A 22,653-nucleotide genomic window follows, 5' to 3' on the forward strand; every position below is an offset into this window, starting at 1 on the left:
TTCACAACCCCGTGTTTTGGATATATCACTGGAAATATAATACGTCTACCGTAACATACTAGTAACGTAAGAAAAGGACTAATATTTAGTCACTTCGTGTGAGTGCGAGTGAGTATTCTGTGTTTGGCACTAATCGGTGTAAATCCGTCAGCGACGCAACTTCGAAAAAAACGCTAAACGAAACGGCGCAAAGCGTGTGTATATATATATATATATATATATATATATATATATATAATATTTTAACATGATACAATGACGAAATTATTTAAATCATCAACTGTCGTAAGGTCAAAACATGTCTATGTCCACCACACCCAGAACATTCTTGTTTGATCTTATTGAATTCACACTTACATGTGAATTGATGTACAAAGATTCAAATATGGTACAAGGTTCATTTGCATTCATTAATCATAATAAATATTCCGTAAACCATATTTGTTGGTCAGTTTATGTGCATAGGAGACCAGATATAGGAGTAACCATACAAACTTGAATGTGGCGTGGGCAGGTTTCCCACAAGGTGGACATCAGGTCGTAACAGTCGCTACATGTGGGCACCGCTATCTCAATTACGCGACACTACTTTAACTCAAGCTGTAGCTTTGTCTTGTCATGTACAACTTTAGATTATTTTTAATCTAATTTATATATCTAGGATATTTTATTTACAATATGTTTTTTGCGTTATCTGAACGCAGACAGTTGAAAGAAGGATTACCTCTATTTGTTACGGATCTTTCTTCTTTCAGCTGCGAGACACGAGAATTTTATTACAGTATCCGACGATAAATATTGCACATCGACAATTGGAAAGAGACAATTAAATTTCGGCTTCGTAGAGCACTATCTCTGTCCCACACTACCTATGTGACGTTTTGTATAACGTGCGACAGGGATAGTGCTCTACGAAGCCGAAATTAGCCGATTGTCTCTTTCCAAAGGTCGATGTGCAATATTTATCGCCGGGTATTTTATTATATTATAAAAAAAATATATAATAATTGTATAAGAATGTAATTAAATAGACGAATAAGAGATGTATAACCAATGACAAGAACTAAATTGTACTGTCATATAAAATGAAATCTATTTTAGGAGCGAAGGAGAAACAAGAAAGGTGATCTATAGAAATCTAGTGATACAGATTAATGTGAAATATTTTGAAGAAAAATAGAGGAATGTATGACTGAAAACCATATCTCTTCCAAGATAAAGTTGAACGAGGGATCCACAATAACGGGAGTCATAAAAAATGCTTGCGAACTATGTGACGTTTTGTATTACGTGCGACAGGGATAGTGCTCTACGAAGCCGAAATTAGCCTATTGTCTCTTTCCAAAGATCGATGTGCAATATTTATCGCCGGGTATTGTAAGTACGATTTTTCTTGTGGGTAAATACATCTAAAGTTTAAGACTTAAACTCGATTATAAATTAATTTATGCAATATTTGAAGTTGCTACCCAAACGCTACGAATCGCTAAATGCCTTGAGGTTTAAGACAATGTGCCGGGAAAACTCATCAAAAGATTCTGCCTAATTTTTTTTTTCTGAGGTCTGATAAGTTGAACGGTATATATATTTTGACACCACAGTTGGATGAATTTGAAGGATACAACAGCCAGACTTGGATGCAACAAGATGGTGCAACATGCCATACCTCAAACGTGACTTTACCAGTGGTCAAAGAATTGTTTCCTAACAAATTGATTTCTCGCAGAGGTGATATCCCATGGCCTCCCAGAAGCCCGGACCTTACACCTTGCGATTTTTTCTTGTGGGGATATCTGAAGATCCGAGTATACCTTAATAAACCGACGACCATATCCCAATTAAAAGAAAACATCCACGAGGAGACAGCCGCGATTCCTCGCAGCATGTGTCAACGAGTTTTCCAAAGTTTACGTAGTCGATTACAGGAGTGCCAACGGCGAGACGGAGCACATCTCGACGATGTAATTTTTAAAAAATAAATTTTAATAAATGATAATTACGGTAAATAAATCATAAACAAAATGGCATTTGTACTTTTATTTCTACACATGTTTCAAAAGTGCAAAAATTTATGGCCCACCCTATATTTTTGCATAGTGTCATGTGGTTACACGTCTTTTGGATTCGAATCTGGAATAGTGTCTGTGTTAAAAAGTCTGCACTGTTGAGCCGTGTATTGTCTTTTACAATTTTTGTTTTGATGCCCACAATTATTCTTAACAGAAACCGTGAACAACAAGCCTTATTAAGTTGTGAATTCGTCGTAATAGAGTGATGTCGCGTGAATGTGTGATGACCCGGCTCGAATTCGAGTGCCGGTCTGGTGTTAAAATCAGGAAGGAGTCAATAGCCTCCCTGATAGGCGGAAAAGATAAACAGTCATTCGTATCCCTCTGCAAAAAAATCGCAAAAAGTGCGATAGAAATAAACAAAAAGCAAACACAGTAAATAAATAGATAAAAAAGACAAAATAGAACCAAAATGATACATAAAATTGTGATAGAAAATAATTATAGGATATAAGTTATAAAAATCTAAAATAAAAATGTAAATTGAAAATGTAAAAAAAAAAGAAAAGAATGATACATGAACAGAGCAAAAGGGAAAGAAAGCAGAAATGTAGCATGAAAGATAGATAATAGACCGAAAGAGAAAGTAAAGTATGAAAGAAGAGAGAGAAAATAAAAAATTATGTGAAAAAATTAAATTGCCAATAAAGTCCCTGTCCTACCAAAGATAGGGGTACGAGAGGCCCCCAATAGCGGGGGCCATAAAAAAATGTGTGATGACGAATCGAGGCTGTTTTACGAAACGTCACTTTAGTACTTCGAAGGCCGTATATCTTTTTAATTTTTTTTTTGGCTAAGAATTTGACCATTTTGAATTTGAAGTGATGACGAGGTCTACAATGCTACATGCTTGTCTAGAAGAAACCTTCTTCGTCTTGAAGAATTCCAAGTTAGGTATGTTGTTCCACTCCTTGTATTTGCAAAACGCTTAGTGCGGTAGAAGGAATTTGAGCCGTTAACAAATCTCATTTTGTATTATATATTAGGCATTTATACGCACAAGCCTTATTAAGTTGTGAATTAGGTGAAATTCACAAGAGGAATGTAAATAAAATTGCGATGTAATTTAAAACAAAATAAACTTTCTCGAACTCGCTGCATCAGTATGCACACAACGCATGCACTTTCGATGCGTCTGCGCGGCGTAAATAAACATTCGGTATACTGACCTAGCTATGTCCAGTTCGAGGTACTTATGGGCACAGTCTAACTATCCCAGCGCTGGGACACCACTTACAGATGTCTTTATCGTTAAACAAAAAGTGTGTCTATCGTTTTATCAAAGGTAGAGTGTCTTTTTAAAACACCTTTAACGGAATCTATGAAGGTTTAGTTTATTGACTTGATCAGACCAAGTTATTTTTTAAGTAGTAAATACACCAATACCTCGCTTTACGTCGTTTCGTTTTGCGTTTTTTTTTTCGAAGTTGCGTCGCTGCTTAATTAGTACTAATTTTCACTGTGCGTCGTTAGATTTTCGAAGTTGCGTTGTTTTGGGTTTGAGTCTTTAATTTTTTTCTAAAAAATGTCAACAAAAGTGGTGCACTTTGTTGCACGACTACCACTGCATGTGTGTAAGTGGCTAAATATTGGTCCTTTTCTTACTTAGGATGAACTTCCGCAAAATAACGCCTGATTCTATTAAATACGTCTTGAAGGATGTTTTGTGTGTCGCTTCAAGTCTCGTTTGGTTGATATGCATTGGTTCTTCGCGACTTTTTTTTACAACAAACTCTACTCGTATCGTTCCGCACCCACCGAATTCGTCTGATTTGGCTCTTTGCAAATTCAAAAAGTATTTTTCAACCTTTTTGTGCACGTTGGCATTTCTATAAATACGCCCCCCTATGTAACATATATATTAAAGCGAAAAGGTTAAACTCGCGTCAACTCCACTTTCCAATTGCCCACCAGTGAGGCGTGAGAAACATGCTGGGAAACACTGCTCCAGAGCCTTAAGGTTTAGTTTGGATAACGCAACGTACGACTTCCACCAACAAGATGAACAGACGCTGATTAATCTCTTACCTAAACCACGGTGAAACTATATAAGGTGATTTTTTCTCCTAGTTCTTCATAAGCTGGTAGCGTAGAGGTCTCGCGAGGAAACAAATGGTACCTTCACCTCTACCCTTGCTATCGTCATAGGAGCGGTTTCTCCGCGACATTGGCTAAACTTATTTTGTTTATAAACAACTTTCTTGATAACTGCGTTATCTTTTAACTGTATATATTCTTTAAAATACATCAGGAGTGAAATAAATGACTGAGATTTTCTAGAGCGGTGACACCCTTTAGGTCATCGTCAAGATCTTTGAAGGCAACCTTTGCCTCGCAATAGGCGCCTTCAGGCTGACATTATGAACGTTTGCTATATGCAGAGTGATCCGTTATAAGTGTAAAACCTTTTTAAAGTTTAATTAATGTATGATACACCCTATACAAAAATCATCGATTTCAGAAATAATGTTAGTTACCGTACTCCTCCGAAACGGCTTGACCGATTTTTACCAAATTTTATATGCCTATTCAGTAGATCTGAGAATCGGCTACTATCTATTTTCCATACCTCTGAGTGATAAGGGTTGTTCACCCTTAAATTTTTTTTTTAAATTTTTTGACGAAATTTTTTCAGCATACAAAAATACATACAACCCTAAATTTTCACCCTTCTACGATCAATCCTTATTTTTTTTTGTAAATTAAAACATTATTTTTTTTTGCAAAACAACGTTTGCGGGATCAGCTAGTATATTATAGTAATAAAATACAATTTCAAAATTCGAATCACTACATATTAAAATTACTGGCCTATCACAATGCAATAGAAAAAAATATATAAATGAAACATTTCATAATGATAATTTTATACAGGACGTTTAAATATACATGTAAAAGCTTAATATGAGTTGGACACGATTATTTATGTTTTTACAGCTATAACTAGAATATATGTAGCTATAAAATTCTATAATTAATAGAAGTGTTATGTTAATATGGCTAATTCGAGATTCGAAAAAAGTTTGACGTAACAATTATGAAAATACTTAGAGAAAAAATAAAAATACATTGTCCGCGTAATATAGAGATGAATATAAAAAATTACAATGTACACAAGGTTAACACTAGATATATAAGTTTGTTATATCTGTCTCTATTTTTATATTTAAAAACACCTTTGTAAGAGTCTTTCATTAAAGATTTCCGTGTTATATATGTCTGCAACCTCAGATTTTATACAACATATAGTACTATAGTAACAGGGATAGAAAATTAAGAAATCAAAAAAATTGTAAATAAAAATCAACTGAAAACTTTTTTTTCAGATAATACGTCTCAATCGCTTTAGGGTATACATGATATATGGTGACTAATAAATAAAAACCTTTTAAAAAAAAACAGAGCCTATAAGAACACTCGGCCAACTTGCTCTATTACTAAACTAAAAACTTTTTGGAGTCATTTAAAAAAGATGGAAGTCGGCAAGAAATCGATTCGATAGTTCCATATTTAAAAAAATGAACAAATAATATTCAAATAAATTACAGACTTAAAATCTCTTACTAGAATATTCCATTTTTAATTTTTATTCCTAATTTAAATTTCTTCAATTTACAAATACGGCACGCGAATTTTCGTAATTAAATAAAATAATAATTAATCAAATATAACAATTAAACATGTTTTTTCGTTAAATATTTCGTATAATGTGTTTAACAAAGAGGTTCGTTATATAAGGCTGTTTAAATAATATCTTTCGCCCTATTCTATTTATACCATCAAAACAGCAACTGGCCACAGCAGTACGAGAATTTAAAATAAAAAATAAATACCTCTCTTAATTATATACAACATTAAAAAATATACACATATTGTTTCATTCAAGTATTTGCGTAAATATTATTATATAAAATAACAATCTGTAAATTTACTGCCTGTTTCTTTATTTAAAAATTAAACAATTTTACATTTAATCGTATATTACGTTAATTATTTACAATGACGGTAAAATCCATGAAGTGTACCTCACTACAGCTACAGGATGATCGGTTATGTGTATAAGTTATTAATTATGAATATATCGCTAATTTTTCAGCAAAAATCTAGCATTTATCCGTAAAAAGTGATCAATCTGAAAATCTATTTAAATGTGTCAAACCAATAACTTCTGGAAGTACAAAGTCTGCAAGGAATGATGGCCAACAATAATTTAATATTCAAATAAATTTTAATACATAGTTATCCGAATTTTGAACGCTTTTTCTTTCTATGGCAGATCATAAATAGCAATAAATGAGCTATACATACATTTATTTACAGCTTTTAAGGCTATAATCAAAACAATTATAACCAAACTTTTAATAACTTATATTGTTGCTTCAATATTAACTATATTAAAGAAAAACAAAAAGTATATATATTTAATTTAACACCAAAAGTGCTTAATAAACTAAAACTGCGGCTTACCATTACAATGCTATGCAATGTACTACAAAGTAGGTCTTTAAAATGATTACGTTATTGTAAAATGATATAATGTTGATATACAGACAGATGTTCGCTTATTACAATGAAGTGAAATAGATCAACTAAAAATAATCTAAATGGTAGCACCGTATCGGATCAATATATACGAAATGTAAATTTAATGCATCATGTATAATAAAATTACGTGGCTATAGAAAATTGTTTGACTAATTCTATTTTCGTATCCCAATTTTTTTTCAAGTTTTTACCTATTCTAGAGAAATATAGGACACAAATCGAGTCGTACCTCAGGTATTTGACTTGTTAAGCTCATGTCTTAGGATCACTAGAGTAGACTTATGAAATGACCATACGTAATTGCGAGAGTGGATCTTTTCGATTGATAGGTGTTTAAAAACCAGAGTGCCGATTAGGTCTAAACATCAGTATAATTTTACTTCAAATTATAGACAATAATAAAACATACGTCTAGTTTCGTCACAAAGGAACAAGTACTGAGCTTCATGCAAGCCGTGGGATAACAGTGAAAGTGATTTTACTTGGCAAACGAACCTACACAACCGTTATGACCATGAACCATCGCTCCCAATATCAACACAATCATATCCAGATATTAATTCGACAGACGTCGATAAAGACAATTCGAGATAACATACCACATGTAACGGTATGTTTAACTACTGTTTTTATAGATAAGAAAGGTGGTAGAATTAATCTTACCTTGTAATAAACATCCATGAGGACACTGTCAGGCAACGATCGCAGCTCATTACGTTCGGATTTGAATTTCTGCAAATAATTCACTATATTGGTTAAGCACAGTTGATAGAGATTATCGGGTATTTTCATTCCGCGCACAGAGAACGACACGTCCGCCATTTTGGCGAGGTGAAATATAACTCTCTTCATTTTGCTCGGTACAGAAACGATCGCGTTTATTTGTACGATGTTCAGGTCGCTTACTGCATTTCTATTGGTCGATAAGTGGAAAGATTTCTTTCTGTTGGTCGGTTTAATATATGGAGACCTCTATTAGTAAAAGCTGTGGCCTATTCTGGCTCGCTTTTGGGTCATGTGATGAAATACAAAACGTAGCGTGCGAGAAAGAGATAAATATAAATCGGGAGGTTCATGCTTCAATCGAACAGCTGATTACTTGAATACAATGTCAGCTGTCTGCACGGGGGCGCGAAACTTGAGAAATGGCGAAAAGGCTCATTTCCTCGTTTTTATAGGTGCGATTGTAATCTTGATAGAAACAATATTTACACAGCGCTATCTACAGGATTAACTATCACAAATACGAATGAGGACATATTTATATGGTGCTCCGAATATTTTAAATCATTTTACTAATAACTTCATTAAAACAAAATAATTAAATTTGAATTATCTTTTTCTCAATTATTTTTATAGTTTCTAAGAGTATAAAGCAAATATCTTAAGTAATGATAATTACACTTTTTAAATGTTACAAATCGTTAGTTACAACGACGAAGGGCCATTACAAGAATTTTAACATTGAATTAACGACTTACGTAAATTCACCGCGCTGAGGAAATCAGGGCCTAAATGGTCATAACCCTGATACCAGACAATTTAAATGACTTTTACTTTTTTAGAATCGAAGGTTGTGTTTTAAATTATTGTTCACGAATTTTTTTTCTATAATATCACTGTAATGAGAATATAAAATCTACTATCTATCATTTATTTAATATAAATTGTCCGTGTATTATTTTATTATAATTAAGAAAGCCTTTTAATATTATTTTCTGTTGTTTTTTTTCTTTAATAACGTTGAGATATAAGCTAGCGATTGGCAAAACATTTCAATTTATACAATTTTATTCGCGATTTTCGTACTTAAACCAGCACGTAATTTATAATTATAATCTTTATATTATACATATCAACATTAGATAATCCCATTAAAGGTTATATTTTAGTTAGTAAGTTATATAACATTATATAACATTTTAGTCACTGCTATTTAAATTTGAAGTCGGAGTTGGCAGGCCACTTAGAACGCAAAACAGATAGCTACTTAGGCTGTAAATTTCAGGAGTGGACCTTCAGGGGCGGCTTAACCTATAATGTAGGGTGTGCAATGCACACGGGCGCCGCCGTCTCAAGGGGCACCGCGGCACTCTCTGAGACAGCTAAGAGCATCGTCTTGGACCATCATACTCGCTTAGTTTCGCAACAGAGATGTGCTACACGCAACAAAACAACGAGTGTTATTCTGCTGTCATAAGAAGAAAGGCCGTAACTAATACCATACTGTAAGATATATCTACTTATAAAAATCTTATTGGAATATGAAAAAACTTTGTTGTTATGACGGCAAAGTTAATATTTATAGCCGCGGGGGAGGGGAGAGTCAGGCCTAGAGGGCGGCAGGGTTACATTGCACACGGGCGCTACACGAGCTAGAGCCGCCCCCTGTGGACCTTGTTAAGACCGTGAAAGTTGAGTACAGGCCGCTTCCAATCGTCCAAATTGTAAATATGGGTTCCCCTATGTCCAACAACGGATGTCCTATGACTGAAATGATGATAATAATTTAAATTTTGAATATCAACGTACAGAAATTGAGGTTAAAAAAACAATATTGATTTGGCACATTACAACTACAATCCAATAATAGAAAAGTGATCGAGCCAAGGTTCGGCTATCTTAGGCAACTCTGAATAAGAATTCTAAACATGTGGAGCGATAAAGTTCGCCAAATCTATGACGCCATTATTTTTTCGCGTCCAATTACTTAACGGTGCGTTCATCTAAGGCAGAGTTCCCCAAACTTTTTTGTGTCGTAGACCCCTTGCTATGTTTTCCGGGTTGGGTAGACCCCCTACTTACCTGATATTGATTTCCTGTGAATTTATTTGTTTGTCTCACATTCGTATTTATAGAGTGACGAATTGAACAAGTCAGAGCAAGGCAGCGAAGCTTTGAGACTGCGACTCTCAGGTTTTTACAAGTTCAAAATGTATTGCGACCACAAAGCGAATACCAACATTCTACAACTTACACAATTTTATAAATATATATAATATTTTTTTTACTTCATAGATACTTTTATAAATCGAGTAAATGTTTTGATATTATAAGACAGTATGATGTAAGTAAATAGGTACTAGCAGTGTATGTATTGAGATCCACCCCCCCATTTTGGACCCCCATTTTCATTTAATGGACCCCCAATTTTTTTTTCGCAGACGTAGTCCCCTTGCAGGTTGTCATAGAGACCCCTAGGGGTCGATATAGACCACTTTGGGAATCACTGATCTAAGGGAACTAAAAACCCGACGGCATAGAAAAATCTTCCGGGAGAGCTGTCACTTTTAGTAGTTCTAAAATTTTTAGGTTAAGTACACCTTATACGCTTTGCCACGTATGCTATGTGATAAATATAATTTCTCACAATTATATAAAAAAATAGCAAATTGCTAATGGTAAAATAATGTCAATTTACATATTTATAAACAGAAGAAAGTTATGCTTGAAACTTCGGAACGAAATCAAATAAGAAATGAGTCCCTCATAAGAACTAAAGTCACTGACATATGTCAAAGAATTATTAGTTTGTCTATAATGGCGGGGAACATCGCTTGTGCAGCCGACAGTCGTTGGGGCTGAGCGACGTGGTTGACCTGCCACTACGGTGACCCGACCACATAACCAAGGTTTAGGGGAAGTACTTATTATTATAGTACACCATCACTTCAACCGTAAAACGTTAATTGCTAAACATAGGTTACCCCCAGACTTCCAATAGGAACAGTTTAAAGCGGCTTGCATTCAATGTCTTCCAGTGTATAAAGTACACATTTATACATTCTTTTCCAAGTACATATGCTCAATTATTCATTTCATGTATATAACCTTTTTCTCTGTAAACACGGATAATAGAAATTTGTAATACAAACTGACATTTTAATTCATTCCACCTCAACCTTGATACAAAACAATGTATTTAGTACAATAGTTTAACATTGTATTCAATATATTGTTTCTTCAACTATGTTAAGCCATGTGGGACAGAATTATTGTAATTTATTTTAATTTAGAGGAAATACAGAGTGAAACATTGTTAACTGGTTTAAATATCATTTGCAATGATAAGACAGGTTTCGCCAATAATTTTTATAGCTATAAGCAGTTCATAGCTGGACATAGGTCTCCTTAACAGATATCAAATGGGCCGGTGACTTTTGACAACTGTAACAATGTGACCTGTCAACCATGTGATTGGACTGAAAGTGTACTTCACAGATAATTAATTACTCAAGTTTAGTAATATTAACAAGTTGCCATTTCAGACAGGAACTATGGTTTACATGAATTTAAGGTCATAAGGTAACTATTGTCTAAACTTATGTCATAAGTCAATAAAAATTGTGTATAAGAACGTCCCCCTCTCGCTTTTTAGGCCATGAAGTATAGGAAACCAAAATAAAGTCAATATCTAAAATCTATAAAACTCCTTTTATATTCGATAGCGTATTTTTAAAAGATCCGAATGTAAAAGTGAAAATAAATTAAAAAATCAGGCAGTTATATAAAATGTTTACAATCAATAATTTTTAACAATTACACGATTTTACAATCCACCTGGAAGAATGGAATTGTGAAGGATGTGACGTGAAATTTTAAAAGAATAAACCTGGACACATGACGGAAGGGAACAAGGTCTTTAAAAATACAGAGCGTTTTTTTTTTTAAGTAGGTATGTTAAAAATACTAGACTATACAAAATAAAACAACAAATGTCGAAGATTATTTATTCAGAACTAATTAAATTATAACTAAACGGTTCCAACAAACATTTCATACTACGCTACATTTTAAAGCTAACCTTAGCAAGTAAATGCCTCCGCTGCCGTCGCACGACCACAACTCACTTTGCCCATATCACAAACTATACAAAATTAAAAAACAAGTATGCAGCAAGGACTGGCAATCAACAAACATTCAAAACGATACAATAAATTAAAATATATTTGAAAAGATACACAGGAATCAAATTTAATTACAGCAGATCGAATTAAAGTCATACATATAAACAAATTGTTAAATAATAAAAGGTTTGTACTTTGCTTCAACAATGCCTTGAAAATTAAACCTTCTGCAAAGTGAGTTGGCTACCCTGAAACATCTGTCATTTTATTGCTTGCCAATTGTAAACTTCGAGATGCCTTCCAGCATGTTGATGTAGGCAGAGTGCTCATAGGCGGTGCTGAAGTCAGACAGCTTTTGGGCAAACTCATTGCTCACACCCTTCTCCTCCAGCAGGTTCATCAAGAGATCATACAGGTACTGCAAGTGAAGAATATATAGTTATAATTTTTGTGTATCTACAAATCGACTTCTTTTTATTGATAATGAAATAAAATTGGTTTTCTTATCCTTCATTTTAAAACATTGTGCCTATAGAAAGTTTACTGCCCAAAAATAATGAATGGTATTTTTCTGTAAGTTAAAAAAAACAAACAGCAACAAAAATCACGATATTACTAAATTCTAGTTGTGTCCAAGTTAAATTTTTTTAAAACAATTACTGTTTGATATAATCATAGCTTTTGAACAGGTAAACGAAGTTTTAATCCTGAAATTCCTTTTATTTTTAATTGCAACTTGACAGTATGGAGTTTATCAAAAATGATAACGAAATGAATATTAATAAAGTTTTGTAAAATTTAAATGGCATTAATGCAAAAAATAAGTTTCTTGAAAAATATTAATGTCATCGTATTAAAAAAAAATTGATTTGATTGATTTTGATTGATTGATTTCCTAACAATTAAACTAAGAAATTAAAAATAACAAAATAATCACATTTGTATAAATATACATTTTAGCCATTGACTGTTTAGGTCCAAAGATTGATTGATTTTGATTGATTGATCTCCTAGCAATTAAACTGAGAAATTAAAAATAACAAAATAATGACATTTTTATAAATTAATAAATATACATTTTTGGCATTGACTGTTTAGGTCCATTGCTAATGATATTGAATAGAAGATGCAACAATTATAAAATTTATCGAAAATAAATTTAAATTTGACAGTGGAAAACTTAAGTGAAAATTTAAAATTAGAATTATCATTTTTTTACCCGTGAAAAAAAATCGAAATTTGTATATAATTTAATAATAAATTGCTCAATAAATTTCGTAAATAAAAATGTCCCATGTCAATGAATGAACCTCATACAAATTAAGATCCAACTTCACATCAATGAATTCAGTTTACCCCATTTTCGGCACCTGACAACTACATGTGTTATAGCATCAAGTGTGGCGTAATAAATGGGGCTTGAAAAGTGACCATTGAAAATTTTTATGCCCAGATTAGAACTTGGACCCCTAGGGTTATTGGCCCTCCGACCTAACCACTAGGCCAAGTAAATCTTAATATTGTGGTTGAAAATAATGATCTTACTATTAGTATAATGTTCAATATTTTTTCTCAATATTTAAACAAAGCTAAATTTGAGATAAAGCTACATATAGTGTTTGTTGGATCCACATGGAAAATTCTCTAATTAAATATTGCCTAATTTTTAAAATTTAAATCACTTTACTAAAAATAAAGTTTAGAAATTATTGATTTGTCACTTAATAATATTATTTATAATTTCAATGCAAACCATCAATGTATAAAAATCGTGACATTGTGATATGTCGCGTAGATCACAGATTTTCCTTATATGGACTATAGATCTTTATATAATATCAAGCCAGAAGCAATTATCTATGAAAAATCATCCAATTTCTGCTTCTGATAGTGGAAGCAGGGTTATTTTAACAACATATAAAATACAATTTTCCATATATCTGTTGTGAAATGTTTTTTTTCTCACTATTTGCCTATGGGATTGCTTGGTACACCCATGTTGAGAACTAAAACTTTGTAATAGATAGTTTTTAAATTAAACCTAAGTAACAACTATTCACAATTCCCTTAATATTGGACGCTAGCCTTTACAAAAAGTATAGAAGCCATAATCCATGGTCTAGTCGCAGTAAAACCTATGTTCTAATGTTGAAGTTAAATAAATACATACCCCATCAAGAACATCTCCTGCTACTGCATACACTTTGTCTGACCACTCTCCTTGGTACAGCGTCACCTCGTCGATACCGAAAACGTCACCTGGAAATAGTGGAAAGGTAAATATTTAAATTTTGCTCCTCTTTATTGGTAATTGAATTTACTTATAACCTAAAAGTAAAATTTTAAGTAGCTATATGCATCCCACATTACAAATGTTACCATACTGCACGAATTACGAAAGTTATTTATACTTTTTAATAAAAATTAAGTGACTTTGGTTTTATAGATGAGGTCCTTTTCAGATGACTCCATGGCCACCCTACAATGCACATGGTCTAAGAATCATTTCTAGACTAGGAGTAAACTTTAAGAGTAATTATACTTACTGTACTCATCACCAGGTGCTGGTGGATCTTGTAGAAATGAGCAGGTGAACCCAAGAGTGCTGTCCCCACGCACCAGATCAACTTCAAACTGTGGCTTGGATCGCATCTCCGTGAACTCTTGCTTCTCAGTTTGCACCTCACCCTCACCCAGGTCTTCAGAGTCGACAGTGTGGTTAACATTGAATGTAATTCTTATACTGTAACATATTGAAAAAACAAATTGTGTATATTAATATTACCATAATCAACTCTTGTTGTATTGAATAAATGAAAATGTGTCGCCATCTTTATTAGCCTTATGTATCCATTGGGCCTTCTTGGTCTCCTTGAGCCTGGTGATTGTCATATCATCATCAACATACCAGCCGGCATAGGTCTCCTCCCCCAAAGATCCATGGCAACCGGTATCATGCTGCCTGCATCCAGCAACTTTCCGCAACCTCAACTTTGTCGGTGATCCATCTAGCAGTGGGCCTCTACCCATGACACATCTACTGGCTTTTGGTTGCCTCTAGAGAAAATTTTTTATCCCGAATGGATAATAATTTGAAAAGAGGTGTATTTAAAATAAATCATATATAATATTCCTAATGATGCTGCTAGCCCAAAGGGCTTTTACAGCTTCATTGGAGCTGTGTTCACAGAAAACTCTTATGTAAGCTTACTATAAATATATGTTACTATTTCTAAATATTTTTGAAAAATATGACTAAAATAATTCGCAAAAGAGTAATTTTCTAAACTACAGCTTACGTTTCATCTTTGAGTTGCTTGGTAAGGACCACCTCTGCACCATCTCCTTTAACTGCAAAACCTTCAACCTCCGATGGCAGCACCTTCAGTTTCTGTGCTTTGCGTTCAGCTACAATCTCCTCCGTCAGAAACTCCACTAGTTCTCTTTCACCTGAACATACATAAATCAATGAATATTAATACTTATAACCAGCATTAAGCTTTTTGGCCTGGACTCTCACTGCTGCCCAAATGGCATTGGCAGGTTCCAAGGGTTGAAGCCTGTAGATCACAGAGGGCGCTTAACCTAAAACCTTTTATAAATTAACGAAGATTGGCTTTTGGAGCAAGCACTTTTCACATAAAATAGTGATTTTAAATGATCTATATTGATTATCAAATTTTCAGATATTTATATATATATATATATATATATATATATATATATATATATTTATTGCCAGCTACTGTAATAGTTATAAAATCAAGGTATTTGGTAAAATCAGCAATTTTTATTATATATATATATATATAATAAAATATATAATGAAATAGACAATCGACTAATTTCAGCTTCGTAGTGTGTTATCTCTGTCGCACAAAATACAATGACTGACAAAAGTTACATAGGAAGTTCACTGCTTATGTACAGCGACTTTCTGCAACCTTATGTCAGTCCATCTATGCTGTGTTTACCGGCTAGTGTTAACTCAAGGGACTGTTCCACCCCAATATTTTCTAAGGATCTCCTCATTTCTGATTCAATCACACATCAATACTCCAAGCATATCCCTCTCCATTGCTCTCAGGGTGAGTTGGAGCTTTCTTTAATGTGAAATGGTTATTATGTAGGCAGTATTAGGGGTCAGTAACATATAAATGGATGTCTAGATACATTTACATAATAGATTTTGTTAGTGTATATTTTTTTAATTCAAATGTGTAAAACAATTGTCTAATACCCTTATGCAGAAACAAGATAAATACTCTTGTCTCTGGATGTAAATATTAATTGTTTTACCCTGCATTTGAAACTGAAGTGATTATAGCACTACAGTTTAGTGATGCAGGGATATTGCGACTAACAATACAGTATTCTATACTAAGAAGCATTTGATTCAGTACTTTCGAAATAATGTGTAGTAAACTAGATGTGTCCATTTACTTGTTTGCTGTTTATATACACATTTAATTTAAAATCTGAACATGAAGACAGTTTTGATATTGAAAATGGTGAAAAAAAATTTTTTTTTCAAAATCCTTGTAATGTCCTTAATTTTCATGGCAATTTGGTGTATGGTTTCTTAATCTATTGAGTATAGATAGCCAGACACACGTCAATCTTTATATATATAGTTATATAAAATAAAATGTGTCTACAAATATATAAATAAAACATTTAAAACTGAATTCTGTTTATAAAAGATTGTGAAATGAGGCACTGCACACACTTCATTTCCATGTTAACTACTATGCTCATAGTGAAATAGCAGCATGTTAAATTTTAAAGTAAATGTTACACACACAATTGAAACAGGACAAATATTCAAAAAAATTCAAGAAAAATTTAAAAAAAGCAACCCCTGCAAGCTCACTGTTCAACAAAGATTTGTTTTAAATTTTTGTGTAATATACAATTGAAATACTCTTTTTATTTATACCAATGCTTGTTACAACTTGTCAAAAAGTACATAAATTATTAATTATACTTAAGACTTTAGATATAATCAATTTACTTTTATTAATGATAGTAACTACTAAATTATAAATACAAACTATCCTTAAAATGACTATTACATAACCAACTCACACATAAACTACTTTAGCAACGAATAAAATAGGAATTAGCGGGGTAGGAAGGATAGGGATTGAGGACTTACCAAGGGGTTTGGTTTTATCGCGTTCACTTTGTTGGTCTGTTTAACAAAAACGCAAATTAATTTTGTGTATAATATTCCGCATTTATTATTGAAATAAGAGGAATTATAGATATTGAAAGTCTGAAATAGAGAATGAATTAAGCATGGTGTAATCATATAACCTAAAAAAATTACGAATATACAAAACTACCTTTTGTGTGGAGCGCCTTCAGACCACAACCGCAACTGCAAGTATTTGAATGGTTGTGCAACAAGCTCACAGTACTGGCTCCATCCAATCTCTTGGAGCAGCTCATGTGCCATATTCCTCTGGTGAAGTCACGTTTCACTGGAGCATGGGTGCGTGATACTAGGGCGCCGGTCAAACTGGTATTTTTAACGCAATTTTGAATAACTCTATGCGCCGTTTTCACTAAACCGTTCATTTTTAAAACTTTTCCTATTACTGCGCGAAATAAAAGAATGTCAAATAATGTCAAAAGGAATCAAATTGAATTTCACACCGGTTGAAAAAATCAAAAATGAATCTAGGAAGTTGCCAGTACTACTATAACAAATAAATAATATTTTAGTATATATTAAATAAAAACCAATAATTTTAACTAAAAATTTTGCAAAACCGCAAAAAATAATAACTGACTCTAAATTAGCAGTACACATAAATTTGGGATCCTTGACAAATCTTGGGTACCATAAAATTCGCTCCCCTTTTATAACCAATCCCTCCTTTACATGTATTTGGCTAATACTACCCTTAAAGCTGCAGCAAAATACTAAAGCGTGGCAATGGAAAGAAATTTCGTGATAGTAACCATCAATATTTCCGAACACTACTTATCTCCTATGTATAAAAAATGGAGTTCTTTTGCTTCTTACTTAAATTCAGATACATTTGATAAACACAGATTTTAAGTAGTAAAGCATAGTTATGATAGGAAAGTTAATAAAATAATTAACTTTGTATTTGTTTTATAATTCTTATATTAACATCAAACAAAATATTATGAAATTTATTACCATTTTAGATATATTTGTTCTCTACTATGTTAAACTCTAAGTTTTAGTAAATCAATTATAAATATTAGGTACCTATATATATTATCGAATGTAAAGTATCTATAATTTAGCACTATAGACATTTTTATACGTCATTCTTTCGCCGGGTCCACATGTTTAGATGACATTTGTGACATTTGTCACATTCACGTGTTTTTAAACGCATTAGGATTGTAATTTGAATCAATTTACTAAACTCTTTATAGTAATAAAATGGCTAAGAAAAGGAAGTTCGATGGTCAAGTAAAGGATTCAAAAAGTCAAAAGGCTTCGTCCGTTGAGGTTATTGCTGAAGATGTAACTAACCACCCGTTATGTCTTCACGGGCCAACTCTGTTATTTTCGTCAGAAAAAGGCCGCTATTTTTCCTGTTCCCTTTGCCGTAAGAAACAGGACTGCACTGTGCATATTGACGAGGAAGACTGGAAAAAAGAGAATGTCCGCCAACGCAACGCGAAATACTATACTTTGATACCTAAGCTCGATAAAACTGCAGCTTGGAAGAACTTTAACGAGGTTAGTGTTACTTAATGATGTGTTTGATCAATGAAGAAGATGAAGTTCTGTAATTTTACTTTGAAATTATCATCACCTAGATTCATCATTACTATTTCAGTGATAGGAAAGCCACTGGAGATAAGCCTCCCCCATAGATTACGAATAGTACCTGTACCTTTCCAAAGACACGGTCATCTGTCTACATTGTGGATGAATGTCCTAAGCTACTCTTGCAGGTCTATCTCTACTCCAGTACCTTCAGATCCATAAGCATATTCCTGTTTTAATTACTACTTTCTGCACAGATGTACATTTTAATCTTGTTTTTTTTTTTTGCAGATTAAAACTAAACATGCAACTAACAGGGCGTACTGTGACACATGTAAGGAACTGTACATATTAGCCCAGAGCAAGAAACATTTGAAGGACCACAAAGTGGTCATGTCACTAACAGATGAACAATTGGCAAAGCCAACAACCTGGCTTCCTCCACTTGAGAATGATCAAAGGGAGGCGCAGTACCTGTTTTCAAAGAAATCAATAAGCACTGTTCTTGGCATACTTCGAAATAATAAAATCAGGTGAACACTGGCTTGAGTATTAGTTTTTAACCATTAATTATGATTTATTCACTAAATTTGAGACACATACCTTTTATGTATATTTGTGTACCATTTAGGTACATTACACCATGTCATAGAGAAAAAGGCCAGAGTTGACTTTTTTATTTTCACATACCATATAGTTGGTGATCATGGTGACATTTGCAACAGGCCTATGTCTTGCAGTGTGTGTCTATCAACTGACATGATGTTGATAAAGTAGTCGGTAATTAGTTTTTATGATAACTGTAGTTTAGTGATTGCTTGTATATGTGCCTTGGTTAGCTAGATATTCAAGATCAAACATACATATGTCAATTTTATTGAAATTTTAAAAAGTGCCTACACAAATAAGAGTTGATATAATCAATTTCAATGGTCATGGGAATTTGGTGGTTGTGAGCAGCTCATTCAGACCGGTCATTATACCAATCTTCAGGTGAGGCCTATAAGTGGTGTCCATTGGCTGAAAAGAAGAACCAATTCCTTGAAAATAAATTACTTTCCATACTATGGTTGTCTGTAAGAGATTGTCTTGTGTGATAAGACCGCCCATTGTACTTTTTTGTTTATTATTATACAACTATTTACATGTATTAATAATATTAAGTCTTTAAATTAAATCAAATAACATTGCTACTACATTATATCATTCAAAGAAAACTTTGCGAGAGAAAGCTATATGACCAAAAGATCATAAAGTAATGGAACTTTCAATAATCCAGACAAGGAAAACTTGTAAGTTTATTAATGTTATGTAAAATTGATTTCAGGAATATTCTGTGTGTGGGAACTCCTTCCATTCATGAGGCTGCTCAAGCTGACAAGGAATTTGATTCCATCCTTCTGGATTATGACACCCGCCATCATCTGTTTAACCCGCCAAGTAAATTCATCTGGTACAACATGTTCAACAACTATTTGTTTAATGGGAAAGATGATGAGAAAACATTGAAAAAGTTTTTTAAGAGTACAAAGTAAGGACATTTACACTGTTTTTATGTCTCTTTACCAGAGCTTGGCAATTGGGCAAAAAATCTTGCTGATGTCTTGTGTTAAAGTTTGGGTCATAGAACTTTTTGATATTAAAATTTGCTATATCACTTTAATGTAATATGTTCATTTGCTTTTTTTTTCTTTTTACTTGGTTAGATTTACTATTACCTTTGTTTTAATTTTGTTAACCACTTCGGTGCGGTGTCCATCAGCCATAAAATCTTATCCACAGCCCAACGTCGACTTTAGTTGTAAATCATGAAATTTTAAACTATATCTGCAATGGCAGTTTGTTATAATTACATTTATACACATGAATGTAATGCATTATATTGTATAAAAATGATATTGGAATAATAATTTGAAGGGTTCCCATAATCACATGGCTTCAAATATCTCATCAGTCAACAAAATGATAGTTCTGTCTTCACTTAGTGTGTCATCTGGTTGGGGCACACAGGATTACATTTGTGTCATAGTAATGTAACTTCAAGCGTGGAGACTACACTATTAATATTTGCTCTATCAATGTAATACTATACTAATAATATAATAAGATCATTTTACGACGAAGTTAGCCTTACTCAAGCCAACTCAACTCTTCAAGAAATTCCAGCAGACCCTTGATGTTGTGGGCAATCTCGGTTAGGTTCTAAAGTGATCCATCCGCAGTGGGTAGTCCTTTAGTGTTCTACCCACTGAGGGGCTTCAGGCCGTAAACAACTATGTAGGAGCCTCTCAGGGTGAGCTCATCTGCAGCATTATTGCCTCTGGAGCCTTTATAATCTTTTATCAACTAATGTTACAAGGTTGTTACTATTAGAGGTTTGTATCATATTAACAGTCTTAATTAATTGTTTCAGAGATTCTGGTCTATGCATTGTAATAGATCCACCTTTCGGAGGAAGAGTGGAACCATTGGTGCAAACCATTAAAGAACTATCAGCCTCTTACAGGAATGTGTGTGATGGCGAGGGTCTTCTTCCTGTCATCTGGACATTTCCATATTTCTCTGAACCGTATATACGGAACCTTGTTCCAGAAATAAAGATGCATGATTATCAGGTGACTTTTTAAATTTTAAAAATTCGAGTGATCGGTTATGTGTGTGAAAGTATTAAAAGTGAGTGTATAACTCACTAGTCAGCAAAAACTTTTAAAGATCTTACACCTATTTTTAATCATTCTGTATAAAGTGATCACTTTAAAAAATGTTACATTCATTTATTTCTCTATTGAAATGTAGCAGGCCAATAATTTCTGGCAGAATGAATTCTAATTTTTAAATTGCTTTTACTCTTTTTTTTCTTTATCGCCAGTATTAGAAAAAAATGAAGTGAATTTTTTAAGAAAATTTAAATTTTAAATTATCTTTTTAAACCAATTTCATCACATTCATAGTAATCTCCATATGATAAAATGCACATTAGCCAGCGATTTTTCCAGTCTTTGAAATTGAATCATCTTTATCCATGTATAGCCGTCAAGACCTCCATGCATTGGTCTTTTGAGTTTGCTGAATAGCCAGAAGTTGCACAAAGCCAAATTAGGCAAATATAGAGGTTGTGGAATGATATGAGTAGTATTTGACGCTTTTTTCTCAAAAAAAATGAAGTGTTTAACAAAATTGATTGACGACGAACAAAACATTTGATAGAAATACATGTAACTTGACAACTGAAAATATTATTGACTGTCCTAATAACCTAAGAAAACAAATATTATTTCATGCTTTCTGATCACAGTAGTATAATTAATTATTTAATTGCACAACCATTGATTTTCAAATAGAGTGTACAATGCATTCCAGGTAGAATATCAGAACCACAAGAAATTCCAAAAGGGAGGACGCAAAGTCGGATCACCAGTGCGTTTCTTCACAAACCTCCCCTTCATTACAATAGACCTGTCAAATGACAGTAATTATAAACTTTGTGACAAGTGCAAATTCTGGGTGTCACAGACTAACAATCACTGCACCAAATGCAGAGAGTGCACTAGCAAAGATGGCACAACATATAAACACTGCAAGTTGTGCAAGAGGTGTGTTAAGCCGACGTATGAACATTGCAAGACTTGTGAACGGTGTTGCCATGTTAAACATGAGTGTGGAGCTGTCATAGAATCACAGGTGAGAGAATCTTGTACATATTTTATGCAAAAAAAGAAAAATTAGGTTATGTTCAATATTCCAAAACCAAAATTTTTAAAACTACAAAACAATGCATTGTGAACTTCAACTACTAAACATATATTCACAAAATGCTATGATAGAAATTACTAAGCAGATAGAGATCCTATATGATTAAAGATTATAAATTATAAAACAAGTTGAAAAACAAATAACAGTTTGAAGCATATAACTGTATAACATTGATGGTAATATTTCTAAATTTTAAACAAACAAAGAACTCAATTCCTTCCCCATAGACAGCCTTAGGGATTAGTTTTGTTTGCGGCAAAAAAAAACTTTCCTTTGGTTTAATAGAATTAATTAGACAAATTAATTAGACATGATGTTGAATAACTAAGAAATACTTTTATGTATATTTTTTATTTCAGTCCTGTTACAAATGTAATGAAAAGGGGCACAAGCAATCACAATGTCCGTTACAGGAGGAAGGAGTCAAAAAGAAGAAGCGAAAAAATGCTTAGTTTTGTGTAAACTAATAAAAATAAATGTATAAAAATTATACTGTGGAATTATTTCGTACATTACATTGAAATATGTATTGTAATCATGTCTGTCTTCAATGCCCTTAATTTCATATAATTATTTTTTCAAAATGGTTTAAATATAGAATATTTGCGGAAAGTTTAATTCATTCAATTTTACAGATTAAAAATAAAAAACAAAATATAAAAAATTTTGATACAACATT

At 32.9% G+C, this 22,653-nt stretch overlaps 3 protein-coding genes across 3 annotated transcripts in view; 1 reads left to right on the plus strand and 2 right to left on the minus strand.

The window, feature by feature from the left end:
- Pat1 (Protein interacting with APP tail-1) overlaps positions 1-7,554 on the minus strand; it is a 76,754-nt gene extending 69,200 nt beyond the window's left edge. The window contains exon 1 of the mRNA XM_068777013.1: positions 7,278-7,554. Within this exon, the coding sequence (XP_068633114.1) occupies positions 7,278-7,466 (189 nt within the window). The 5' untranslated portion in view covers positions 7,467-7,554. The remainder of the gene's footprint in view (positions 1-7,277) is intronic.
- Positions 7,555-11,330: 3,776 nt separating this feature from the next.
- Positions 11,331-17,135, minus strand: P32 (complement C1q binding protein P32). The gene is made up of 5 exons (XM_068777232.1): positions 16,810-17,135; positions 14,761-14,911; positions 14,008-14,204; positions 13,632-13,720; positions 11,331-11,879 (listed from the first exon to the last, which is right to left on the minus strand). Exons 1-5 carry the CDS (start codon positions 17,042-17,044, stop codon positions 11,727-11,729), a joined length of 825 nt encoding a protein of 274 aa, XP_068633333.1. The 5' UTR covers positions 17,045-17,135; the 3' UTR covers positions 11,331-11,726.
- Positions 17,136-17,829: 694 nt separating this feature from the next.
- LOC137933351 (rRNA N6-adenosine-methyltransferase ZCCHC4) lies at positions 17,830-22,443 on the plus strand. Its single transcript, XM_068777279.1, has 6 exons — positions 17,830-18,191; positions 18,513-18,754; positions 19,549-19,752; positions 20,635-20,836; positions 21,582-21,902; positions 22,334-22,443. The coding sequence occupies exons 1-6, from the start codon at positions 17,889-17,891 to the stop codon at positions 22,424-22,426; spliced, it is 1,365 nt and encodes a 454-aa protein (XP_068633380.1). The 5' UTR covers positions 17,830-17,888; the 3' UTR covers positions 22,427-22,443.
- Positions 22,444-22,653: the final 210 nt, after the last annotated feature.

Source organism: Battus philenor, unplaced genomic scaffold (genome assembly GCF_028537555.1).
Source record: "Battus philenor isolate CCGP_79_NKW_IND1 unplaced genomic scaffold, ilBatPhil1.0.hap1 SCAF_13, whole genome shotgun sequence".
Lineage (NCBI taxonomy): Eukaryota > Metazoa > Arthropoda > Insecta > Lepidoptera > Papilionidae > Battus > Battus philenor.